Source organism: Schistocerca nitens, chromosome 11 (assembly GCF_023898315.1).
Source record: "Schistocerca nitens isolate TAMUIC-IGC-003100 chromosome 11, iqSchNite1.1, whole genome shotgun sequence".
Lineage (NCBI taxonomy): Eukaryota > Metazoa > Arthropoda > Insecta > Orthoptera > Acrididae > Schistocerca > Schistocerca nitens.
This window is the reverse complement of record NC_064624.1, coordinates 198,852,495-198,865,595: the sequence shown is the minus strand read 5'-3', so window position 1 is coordinate 198,865,595 and position 13,101 is coordinate 198,852,495. Positions and strand designations below refer to the sequence as shown.

General features: G+C 38.1%; 1 protein-coding gene across 1 annotated transcript in view; it reads right to left on the bottom strand.

The window, feature by feature from the left end:
- Positions 1 to 13,101, bottom strand: part of LOC126213609 (basement membrane-specific heparan sulfate proteoglycan core protein-like) — an 843,204-nt gene that overhangs the window by 251,913 nt on the left and 578,190 nt on the right. Inside the window, exon 24 of the mRNA XM_049941462.1 lies at positions 8,491 to 8,637. Within this exon, the coding sequence (XP_049797419.1) occupies positions 8,491 to 8,637 (147 nt within the window). The remainder of the gene's footprint in view (positions 1 to 8,490; positions 8,638 to 13,101) is intronic.

Here is a 13,101-nt window from a genome sequence, read left to right as displayed (position 1 = left end):
CCTCTGATCCCTGTCAGTTAGGATCTTTTATGTAATACGGCTGCAAACGGTACAGCATTCCTCGTAGACACGTTTCTGCTGTCCGATACACCGACAAATCAGACAACTTCATCCTCAGTGTAGACGAGGGCACTTCCAAACACAGTAGCTCCTTTCTGCAATTCTGTCACATCTCCATATTGACCCATCTTACTGCACTCCTGTACAACAGACTGGTACATCTAAAGCACTTCACTGAAAAGACGAAGGTCAGTTCGGAGAGCAACACGATTGCCTGGGATGAGTTCTGCCCCGTCTACAGTGCTCCAAAATGATAATTGTGCAGAAAAGGAGTTAAGACAACATAACAGAATCTTTATTACCTTCTTAAACTGGTGACCACTAATGTCCGTCGAAATACTGGAGAAATTTGTAAGTAAACAAAGTTCGATTTTACACTGTGGACAATTTCCGTTCCTTTCCCTATCTGTGCTCTGACTGGGATAAATAGGTAGATAAGCAACAAGAGATAAACAGCAAGTGCAGTACTGTCAGTCGGCTCTGCTGGTTTCACAATAGTTTCAATAACTTGGTGACAAGGCCAGGCTCAGCCACTCTCCTCACTGACATCTTCCCTCTGCAGGTATTAGTCGCAGCTGTAAGTACAGGGAACGCCGAGGCACGACTTACGGCAGTCGAGTTCGTCACTCGAGTCCAGGGGGCAGTCGACCATGCGGTTGCACCTGAGGTGCATCGGGATGCACGGTCCATTCTCGCAACGGAAATCCACCTTGGAGCAGGCACGCGGTGACTGCGTCGTCGTCGTCGTCGTCGTCGTCTCGTTACCTGATCGGGTAACTCACGAGGTCACACGTGGTCTTCATTCCTCAGGTTCTTGTACAGTAAATCTCTTCTAACAACTCCTTTTCCTTTTGTTACATTACCGCTTTTTTACAGGATACAAACAGGCAGTTAATGTCCACTAAATTAAAACTGTGTTTACTGTCCGATTCCTACGATAGTGATCGAGTTAGCACTCCTCGAAGTGCTGAAGATCTTTTCTGCAACTGTTGATTGCATCTGCATCACTCCAGTCACCAATTATGTTCCAGTTTTATTCACTCAACAAGTTTCCAACAAATAACAAGAAATTTTCAAGTGCATTAGCTATTTACACTAAGTAATGCACAGTCATACAATAAAATGTAAAAGTTTGAACAACACATGTTGTTGTTAACTTGAGTTGTAACAGACACAACAGGAAATTAATGAACTGTCCGATATTTTGCATATTTCTCAGAATAAATGAAAGTTCCAGAAAAAGTGTCACATGTTGAAACTACCTGGATATATGACATCACATACCGACATCGAATATTTAGTCTGTATTACAATTTAACTGCTCTTTCTCTTTCACTGATATGTTGTGCTACAATATTGGTATCGCACCGTAACAACACACCAGCTCATCATCATATGTATGTTTTCTATTAATGCTACGTTTTGCTGATTTAGACGGGCTGTTGTAACTTCCTAACCGCAGCCAATTTATTCAGCATATGACAAAGATGTACGTCAACTCACACATTTCATTACGTTACTGTACTGTTCTTGGCATAACAACTTAATAGACTTGAAAAATACACATAATTGAGGAATTATTTGTTGTGTAAATGATACTATAACATAATTGGTCAAGGTTTCACATTTCAATAAATTGTGTTTATTTTACATCTGTTCCAACTGGAATCCACCCATACTGAATTATGCTTTTGTTTGCAAACATAGATGTTACTGTGTTCTTGGAGTTGATGATAAGCTATCTCTTAAGACCAAAATGGGATATGTTTTTTGCTTGCATGTTATAACCATTTTGGAAATCAATAATCTCTCCAGCAATCAACACGGATTCTATGAGCAGTGATTGAAACATAGCTTTGATCACAGTATCCAACGTACCCTCCACCACATGTTAAAATGGCTTGTGAAATAAAATGTAGATTTATATGTTGTTTCAGTAATGGTGATGGTAGAGGCAGCAGCAGTGGTCTTCACTCTGAAGACGAATTTGAGGGAGCTCGGCAACCCGGTCAGATTTAGATGTAATACATTAATTTGAGGCTAATGAGTTTCCAAAACTGTGTGCCAAGTTGAGAAGCTATGAATTCAAGTATATTCTTTGACTTCATAACTTAGTTGGTTGGTTGATTGGGGGGGGGGGGGGGGGGGGTAAACAGCGAGGTACCTTTGTAACTTGGTTCAGTGTTTCTTGTACTGCATAGCTATGAAGTTGCTATCAGCTCTAAGATTATAAGAATGGTCATGACTGCAAACAAAAACAACATACACCACTCAGAATCTGTCTGATACAAACACAGTTTCAACATAGTAGCTGAGTAATTTATTTGTATCCTGTTTACAAGAGATACGCACAGTTTATCTTAATTTACTGTCAAGAGACTTATAGCTTAGATGTTCATGAACACTAACAACATTTTGTAGCTTAAGTTACACACAGGCAATTAAGAAATTCCAGCTAATTCAGTGTGTCAGACAATAACCTCTACGGGCAAGTACCCCTGATTCTGCTTCACTTACACTATGTTGGCAATTGCGGCCCAAACACTTTCTCCATGTACGTGCACACCATAATTACTCTACCATGCAAACATTTGGGGTTACACTTGTGTGGTATGACTTTCCCAGAGGGTTCCACTCGGGGCCGAACCGCACAATAACCCTGGGTTCAGTGTGGGCTGGGGGTGGGGTGGGTGGACTGCTGTAGCCTGTTGTGGGGTTGTGAACCACTGAGGGCTTCGGCGGGGACGAAGCCTCTCCATCATTTCTAGGTCCCCAGTTCCGTACAATACAATACAAGGGTATACTTTTGGGGTTCACACCATTAATTCATATGTCAGTTTGGACTTACAACAGCTGTAATATAAGTGTAAGTACAATTGAGGACTTAACACATTCTCGCAATCATGTAAAAGGATTTTCAACACTCATCAGTAATGTCAGAACATCATTTTGAAGCAGACAGTTAATGGACTGGAAGAAGTCAACACTCTTAATGACTTCTAATGGGATTATGAAGCAACCTTGAGAGGGATGAAATGTATTGGATATAAAGAGGATACGTGAATCAACAATTGTTGTTGCCCTGAACGTATTTAATAGCAACAGTTGTAAAAAACTCCGTCCAAACAGGCCTCGGAAGGCCCAACAGTACTGACCGGCCGCTGTGTCATCCCAAGCCCACAGGTGACACTGGATATGAATACGAAGGGGCATATGGTCAGCACACTGCTCTCCCAGCCGTACGTCAGTTTAAGAGACCGGAGCCGCTACTTCTCAATCAAGTAGCTCCTCAGTTTGCCTCACAAGGACTGAGGGCACCCCGCTTGCCAACAGCACTCGGCAGACCGGATAGTCGCCCACCCAAGTATTACACCAGCCCAACAGCACTTAACTTTGGTGATCTGATGGAAACCGGTGTCACCACTGCAGCAACAGTTGTAAACACAAGATAAACTCACTTTTTCGCCCTCAAATATCTGATGATAAATTAAGATATAAGTAATTTACTTTCCCCCAGGGCAGGCAGTGATCAGGAGCTAAAGAAACAAAGGCCAACATGTTTTTGCAGTTTTTCATTAATTTTTAAACTCAAATATTTTAGTTTAGGCTTAACTGTGACTGTTACTAGGCTGGCCACACAAGCCATCGTTGGTCTTTCTTACTAGGTTGGCCACATTAACCCTAGTTGATTTTTTGCCTTGCCTACCAGTCTCCACGTATTCTTATCTAGCTAGTCCTATCACCCCAATATCCCCTATGATCCTGTCCAGTCTATCTCAGCCATGTTGTTCCTCTCGGTCCCTTACTTCCTATGTCTTCTTCTACCACTTCACTTGCCGGACGATCTGGCCTTCTCTACGCATTATGTGCCGGTCCTGCTTCACTCTCTCTTTAGTCACCTTTTCTGCCTAGTCATCTCTATTCTTCACTGGTCCACAAATCTATCTCAGGCCAGCATTCTCAAAATCATGAGTTTTCTTTCTCTCTTTTGTGTCAAGAATACAGGTCTCTCCTCTACATAACCGCAGAACTGTAGAAGCTAATCTTCACAGATCTCAGTAAAAGCCGGGACTCGAGCAGCTTTCCGAGTGTTAACCTTCACTTGTTTGCAGTCTGAATTCTTACCCTTACGTCCTGGTCTATCTCAATTCTTTCACTGTGTGCTCCCCCAAATAGTTGAAGTCTTTCACCCTTCCAAAGATTTCACCACCTACATCTAATGATCTGTCATCATTCCTCTCTGCTTATTACGAAGTAACTGGTCTTATCCGTGTTCATCTATATGCCCTTTCTTATTGCATTTTGGAGAATTAGAGCTCAAGATCAAGTAGATTTGTAAAATTCAAAAATGCATAGACACAACAATTGTACATACGAAGTATATGGCCCCTTTAAAATTGTAATAAATCAACTTGACAACTTCTTTTTATATATATAAAAAAATACATGGTGTTAAAAGTAATTTATTCAATATTTTGAGAGGTTGCAGTTTGGACCAAAACAAGACAAAAAGGTCCAGTAAACATGGGCTCTAAAAGGTGTACCTTGAGAGCTACAAGCACTCTCTGATCTACGCAACTGTGAGACACATCTCTTCCACTGCAAGCTCTTTGCTATTATGAACGACCTACAGACCACAGTAAACAAATGAGAACACATTATTCTGTTACTGTAACACAGCTAAGCTTCTAATGTAATCTGCTCGCTATTACATATAGGCTGTTATTATGAGCCATCATGAAAGGAAATATTCAGTATGTCTGTCATTTCTAATGTGGAGTAATGCGATTATATTATGCTGGTAAGTGCAAAGATAAAATTACACTGTAAATGATTTCACTAACTTATCAAAATACAAACTGGTTCCATTATAAAAATGCCTGCACTGCACAACACTTACTCAGAACTATAAATATGATTTAGAGTAACAACAGATGTTAACTGCATGCGGTATCCGTGGGCAATAACAGAGGAATGTGTCCTCATTTGTTTATTGCATTTTGTAGATCACTTGTAATAGCAAAGAGATTGCAGAAGACATGTTTTACAGATGAACAAGTGCTCATATCTCCTAAGGGATGCATTTTTCAGCTCATACTTATTTATTTATTTTGTGGCCAACACTGGACCACTTTAGCCAATATTATGAATTAGGTTCTTCTGTTTTTTGTTGGCCCAAAATTTCTTCATTCTTTCAGATCATGCCCTTCTCTCCCCATCTGAAATCACCCTTCCCATTCTGTGTTTGTTAATTTTTATTGCTAGTGTGATACGTTTGTCCTGAAGTATCTCAAGCACGTCTGTCTTGTCTTTCACATCCTCCATCGTAATGTGAAATTTTATCATGTCCACCTTGATCTCCGTGATCCATTTAATGCCGATCTAACTATTCTGTAACTTCTCAATTATTCTCCTACTAATTCTATTTTCTGTTGCTCTCACCAAATGCCCAAGGAAAGAGATCCATTTCTTTTTCATTATATTTATCATTGGTTCTTATTTCTGTATGAACTGTTTCATTTGAAGATATTCTCCAAACTCAATCTTTTTGGTATTTTTTATTTATACATGTTCTGATTATCCTTGTTTCTATTATGAGATATCTATTGCTACAGTGTTGGTGGTTTTAAATATAGTTTCATTAGCATATCTTATTTGTGACTGTGTGACTATTTTGTAGTGTTTCAGTTTTGTGGCTACTAAGAGGCATTTTTTGTCATAAGTGTTCTGGACAACGCAATGTGCTTTAATCAATTTGTTTATTCTATTCTGCCATGGTGGTTTCTCCTTCAAGTTTGTGTTATTATTTCTCTCAAATATTTAAACTTTTCAAGAATTTTTATGTCTTATTCTCCAATTCTAATTTTGTTTGCCTCCAATGACTGTGTTTGTTATTTGGTTTCTTGAATGTTGTTGGCAAGAAAAGTGAGGTCATCAGCAAATCATAAACAGTTCAACTTTACGTCATCTTTTTGAGCTCATACTTACTAAAACAAAAAAATCTCAATACTTAATGCTTTTTATCCCATAATTTCTTGGCATGCTCACAAATTAAAATGCTTGATTTGTTACCAATAATTCTGCCATTTTGGCCCAAAAAAACTGTAGTTCCATTCAAAAACAATAATAACAAAAAATAATAATACAAGTGGAGGGAAGAAGCAGAAGTTGACGCTCGGGTGTCGGTTATTAATGCGAAAATGCATTGTCTAGTTCAATATTAGCCATTTACAGAGTTACACACCACTAAATGAAATTATGTGAGACACAACTGTTCTAACTGGAATTGCTTACAGAGTTAGAAGTGAGACCACAGAGCAACCTCCAGGACACAAACAAGAAACAGTAGACAATATCACAAAATAACAACAGAGCAATAACAAAACAACAAATAAAATTTGATACTACTTTAGCATCTGAGGAAGAGTTCCACCTGCCTGAAACCAAATACTAGACAACAAAATAAAAACAAAAACATAAGTGAATCCATATTAAACACAGCTGCACTGCACAATTTCTAGACAGAATTGTAAATCTATTTTTACTGCAGGCAAAATCACACTATAACAAACAAACAGTACACCATAACCTGTCACACACTGACAGAGTAACTGTGGATTGAATGCTTCTAGCTTTAAATCTATCATCATTTAAAATTAAATTTGTCCACATTGTACAAAATTGGTTGAGGTCTATCAATGTAATAAACAATTTTTAAAATAGCACTTTTCCAGGTTTAGTCTTGTTTTCACTGCAACATTTACTAGTAGGATGCTTTCTGGCAACATGCTGCCATCAAGTGGCTATCTGTTATTTACTTATCAATTGTTATACCACACGTTCCTCTGAAGTGTGAAAGAATTTTTTACCTCCACACTTGACAGGAATGTGTTAACGTAACAATTTAAGTAGATAAGGATCAAACAGTTAAGGTGCTGAATTATCTATAACCAAAAAAATGAGTCTGTAAGTATATCTTTTATATACCACAGAGGACTTTCCACTGCCACAATAACATCATAGTTGATGTATAGATAAGGCACCTGACAATGACAGCAAGCTGCTGAAATATGTCGTTCCAATAAATATGTGAATAGACGTGACTGATACTGAATAGTGTTGTTTTATACACAAATTACCATCGTCCAATTCTTAAGCTTCTGCATCTTATTTGGAAGGAGTGGAGAATGAATAGCAACTTACATAACTCAATTTTGATTTTCTGCTGTTTCCCAAAACCACTCCAAGCAAATGTCTCATACTGGAGATATCTAACTTCTTCTCTAAACTTATTTGCCAGAGGCTTTAATTACTGAAATTTCAACAATCCATTAAGCTTACCAGTATCTTAAAAAGTGTACGATCAGGGACAATATGTGTAGCACTTTAATGATAGAGTTTGCAGATATATAGCATTATTTTCCCCAGTACTTCTACCATTATATAGAGAATGGATGCTGACAGCCTTGCTCTTTAGTGCCCAAAATTAAACACGTCCCACAATTCTAATCTCTAATCACTACCGCCAGGTGACAATCCATGCATATTCTGATTTACTGATTACTTGACTCGAATTTCAATAGTTTTTACTTTGTGTCAAAGATAAGTAAGCAATCAACTGAAACACTTTATAAACTTCACTTCCACTTCAGATACACAGTTAATAATATTTCCATACTGTTATGTGCTTATAGTGTTGACTAATAAATCTTTACCAATCATCGGTTTCAGCTACACGATCACTAAATTCTTTTTCTCGTGCCTCCATCTCGCACTGCCACAGGGTCAGCATGGCTATTAACGGGGTTGGCACAGGTTGTTTAAAGGGTGGCTGGATGCCCGTCCTGTCACCATCCCATTAACCTCCTGGAACACAATATGTGTACCTCAACTGTCTATATGTAGTGTTGTTAATGTGGAAGAAGAGTATCCAACTTGGTTACCAGCACAGTATTCACCTAGTGGGATGTGCGAAACCTCCTAAAAGCCACCTCCAGGCTGGCAAACACACCAACCCTCACTGTTAATTCAGCGGGCGAATTCGATCCTTAACAGTACGTATTGCACTGCACACAGAAGCACGGATTACGACAGCGTACAAAGATTAATAAACTGCATCAACGCATTTTATTATTAACAGCAGCTAAGCTGGATGGCTTTTACTTTATTCAATGTCACAATAAGAATGTTTCAAAATGGGTGGTTAAAAATTATTTATTTATCAACAGCTGTAGGCTATTCTGAAAAAGTGAAATGTATAGTAAAGCATTAATCCCTCAATGAGTGACATTATGGTGTACAGTTTATTTTTTTTTATTAACACTACTGTCTCACACAATGTTGGTACACTAATGCTAAAACTGAACGGCTCCAAAACAAATAATTAGTGACAGGCAGAACGGCAGTGAGCAGAGGAGTGCAGATACTCACGGCAGTCCCTCTCGTCCGAGCGGTCCCTGCAGTCGGGTCGGCCATTGCACACTGACGACTGCGGCACACACTCCCCTCCGCTGGCACACGCGAACTGCCCGGGCAAGCAGTTTCCCGAGGGTGGCGTGGGTGGCGGCGGGCGCGGAGCTGCGGGCGAAAAAGGAATTACGTACGGTGCGGTAGGTACCGGTACCCTCACCGTTACTATTCTAATTTACAGGCACTCCGAAGTGGCGACATCATTTCGACAAAAAATTTCAGTGAGATATCTGGGATGAAATTCCAGATTTCCTTGGATCAAATTTTGCTGCAAGTGACAATAAGTTTTACTTTACCATCTTTCACAGCTGCAATTGCGAGGATGGAAACCAAACCTAAGACTAAAACTACTGAATCACTGACCATTTGAGTTGCGACAACTGACTTTATTGATTTGGACATAAAAATGGAGAATAAATACTTACTCAAATTTCTCATTTGGAAAAAAGGGTCAGAAGCACCATAAAATTAATACGTGAACACCGAAAACTGAAATACTGATTTTTAATATTAATTATAAAAGGAGGCCAATGCAACATACACAATTCAAAATGTACTTTGCCACAGATATGCACAAAAGAAAAGAGAAAAAAAAAAGTGTGAACTTAGCCGTCAACAGAGGTAAAAGCAAGAAGTGATACACAGGTGAGAAAAGTTTTCCTCTGTCTCTTACACTGGTACCGTCTTCTTCTCCGTATATCGATCGGCACACACGCGTACCACACAGCTACGATGCCACAATTGCTAGGATGTTGAAGTTGGTAGTAGTGAAAAACTGAACATTGTAATAATGAAGCCTTTGGGGACAACACAGACTACACATAACGTTGTTTAATGGGTTGTTTTTTCCACTTACTTTTTGTCAAAGAGTAGTAAACAGTATTAACTGAGTTAATTTGCTGCAGCTGAGGTAAGCTTCTAATTTTCAGTTTGTTCATTTAGAATAGCTACGACTTCCATATTATATATAAATTACATTTGTTTTACGCTATGCCTCAAAGCAGAACATTAACGAATCAGACTGAACGACAAAGAGCTAGAGACACACAATTATTGTGTACATTAAGTAACAGGAATTGTGTGGACACTGGCAACGGCAAGTGTATTGTTGTTTTGAAAGATACATTTAAATGCTTAGTGAATGTAATTCCAAATAATTCTGAGAGTAATAATTGTGGTTTGATGAATTTACTGTGCAGATTTTTTAATGCAACTACATTTTGCATTTGAGGTTCCTTTACGTGATAGAATGGTATTCACATTGTGCTGTAATAAGAGAAAGTTTATTTGACACCATTAACACAAACATTATTTTTCAGTGCACTCCATCGAGAACTCACTTCAAATGACCCGACAATTTCGCTTTCATTACTTTATAAGCACACTACACAGTAATAATAAAAATAATTAGGAAAACACTGTAATTTATTATATTAATACTGATATATTAAGGTTTTTTAAGAAAGATTGAGAGGCAAGGCTGCAGACTTTCTTCTCAGCCACTCTCTTCTCACATTCACAGTACTGCACTTGAATCTGACACGAGCTGAGTGAAAAGTTCTGAATGATTATTATATAAAGTGAGCCTCCCCTCACACAAATCCACCACAGAACCTTTTACAGCCGATGAGCATCCAATGTTCTTTCACGCGTATTAGCATTCGAGATGCTTTCCGACAATGAGGATTCCATTTCTACATTCGCACTGCCATGTGAAAGTGCAGTTAGATCCTACACAATTTTTGCAAAAGCAAAGGTATTTCTTTGGTCTAGAAGTATATGTCTTCTAAAAAATTTACTCCAGTAAACATCCGACAGGTTCTAGTAACTACCCAATTTTTATTCTCTTAACATCAATAGTTTCCATTCATCAACTAGCACATCTTCACTGCATTCAACTGGAAGAACTGCATCTAATATTATTATTTTTTACGCGATCCTTCTTTCACCATCTTTGCGGGATACGATCATCAAAGATATCACAACGCTGATTTATCCGGAGAAGACTTTTCCAAAATGTGTGTACAAGCAGACACACAGTGCTTTCTAGGTTGTGTGGAAATGTAGTATCTTTCTTGTGCATTCAGCTTCTTGAGATATTTACTTTCTTTAGGGCTGAATACTTCTATTCAGGGGCACATAATACTTATCACACACTTCCAGGCTCAGTGGAGCAGCACAAAACGTAAAATCAATTCACGAATGCTCTGATGAAGTTTATGAACTCATTATATATTAGATGCATTACAAGATCTCATCTGAAAGCAACCAGTGATCCTGAACATGTATGAGCACTTGGACAAGCTAACGTAATTCCTACTTTGGTGGTTTTGTCTATTAACAGTTTAGCAATATTTTTCTATTGCAAAGAACTCATCAACTTGCTTTTGTGCTGGGGTATGGAGTGAAGGAAGTATTTTTCAACAGCAGACCATTTTCCGAAAATCTCCTTCCAGCTGGTTCTAATGTCAGCAACCTAGAGGAAGCACGTTTCATAAACCGACGACCTGAAAGTTTCGTATCTGACCGTATTTTTTTCAAAATCTGTCCAACAAAAATTACTGACAAACGAGATCACGTCCAACGTATTTTCACCGAAGTCCTCGTAATTCTTTTTGGAAGACAATACGGATGATGTCTATATTACACGTGCCAACATCGCTCGACTATTTTTTTCTAACAGAATCAGAGAATCGTAAAACAATTCACAGTTTTGTTATTAACATTGGGACTGTCACAACCTATCATCAATAAATAGCTTCCAATGAGAAAGCTCAAACCTATCCCGAGGCTTCATTTAACTCGGAGTAAATACGACTGGCAGTGGCTTTACCAATGAAGAAATTATGTAGATGTCTTGTCATTATCATTTGTTCGGACTCAAACCAGTATTTAAGTACTGTTTGAAGCTCTTTCTTTGAAGTTGTATCCAAGAGACAAATTATTTAATGTTTTTGTCCAAATTTGTTAACATTAGATTATTTTACAATTTTGACCTCTGATAGAAATATGTGATCTATTTCATATGATTTGTGTGTCATTTATCTTCTGAAAAATTTCTGACTCATCTTGAAATTTGTTAGGTATCTCCATGTTTTCACTGACTTCATACCACTTGCATACCATTCCAAATATAGAGATCAAGAATCACTTTGGCATACAAGGCTGTTAACAAAACTTACAGCCTTCTCAATGGAATTTTCAAATTTTTCAATCCATAAGCCACACCAACCATTACTTTACTGGCCATAAACTTTCCTTCATGTCACATAAATTTGAAGCATACAGACTAAAACTGACCAGTTAGAAAAATATTGATTTTATTGACCATTTTTCCTCCTTCCAATTGGCACTATTTGAGTTGCTGTGTCACTTATTAGCAACAACCACTGAACTTCCCAAACATAATTCTTTAAATAATTGAGCTCCCACATACAATACTGTGTTAACCGCTTTAGTAAGAAAAGTTCAGGAAAGGTTTGAAATTATGATTAAAGTTTGTTGGGAGTTGCTTCGTGCTCTCACTATCAAACAATGGATGAGTACAGTCTGGATAAATTGCACTCCATGAGTTACACTGCCTTAAGCACATACACAGAATCTGACTGCAATACTTGACTTACTGTATTAAGCCTTTCACGTGGGTATACAGCTTCGAATGAGTAGTTGATGACAGCATTTAAAATTTTTTAATTCAATAAATAATTATTTGAAGTACTGAAAATCAAATTTTTGTTCACCCTAGAAGTTGTTAGATACGCAACCTGCAGCTGGAACAAAGTGCCAGGATAGTCATTTAGTGATGAAGATTCGTAATTTAGTTATGATTTGTAGTTTTATCACCAGTTATGTATGTTAAAGGTTCTTTTGCCCTTCAAAATTTCTTCATCACCAACACAAGTTACTGTGCCACATCTTTGTAAGATAATCTCAACTAAGTGAGAAATCCTCACAGAAACATGCTTCAAACTGTTCTCACTGGCATGTAACATCAGCTGACTTTGACAACAACAATACACAAAGTTCTGAGCCAGACACTCTTCACACAATGGCCACTGTTGGTTTGAAGTGTGTCACTGACACTAAGTAGCCAAAGTACTACTTTGCACTGAAAGTAGTACAGAAAAGACCCAGAGCCTCAATATTCAATGCTGGTAAAAACACACACTCACCCACACACACCATGTATAGCTTTTTGTAGGAGCAATACTCAGGTCCGTACTATTTTCCTGGATTCTTTCAAAGTCCAGTACAGTTAATGATTCTATATTAATCAGCATGAGTAAAAAACGAGAAACACTGCAACTGCAGTGAAAAACCTTTATAATTGCTATTATAACAAATCAACATGAGGCACAGAAAGTTTTCCAATCACTGCATCTGTGTGGATACATACACAATGTTTGCCCACACAACTCTAATCACAGTTTTGACTTCTAATAATGACATGTTCCAACACTTATTCAAGACTTGACAAGATGGACACACTTTACTGTTCTACTAATGATTGCATTGGATCACCTGCAGAATGTTTCAAATGGCTCTGAGCACTATGAGACTTAATGCCTAGAA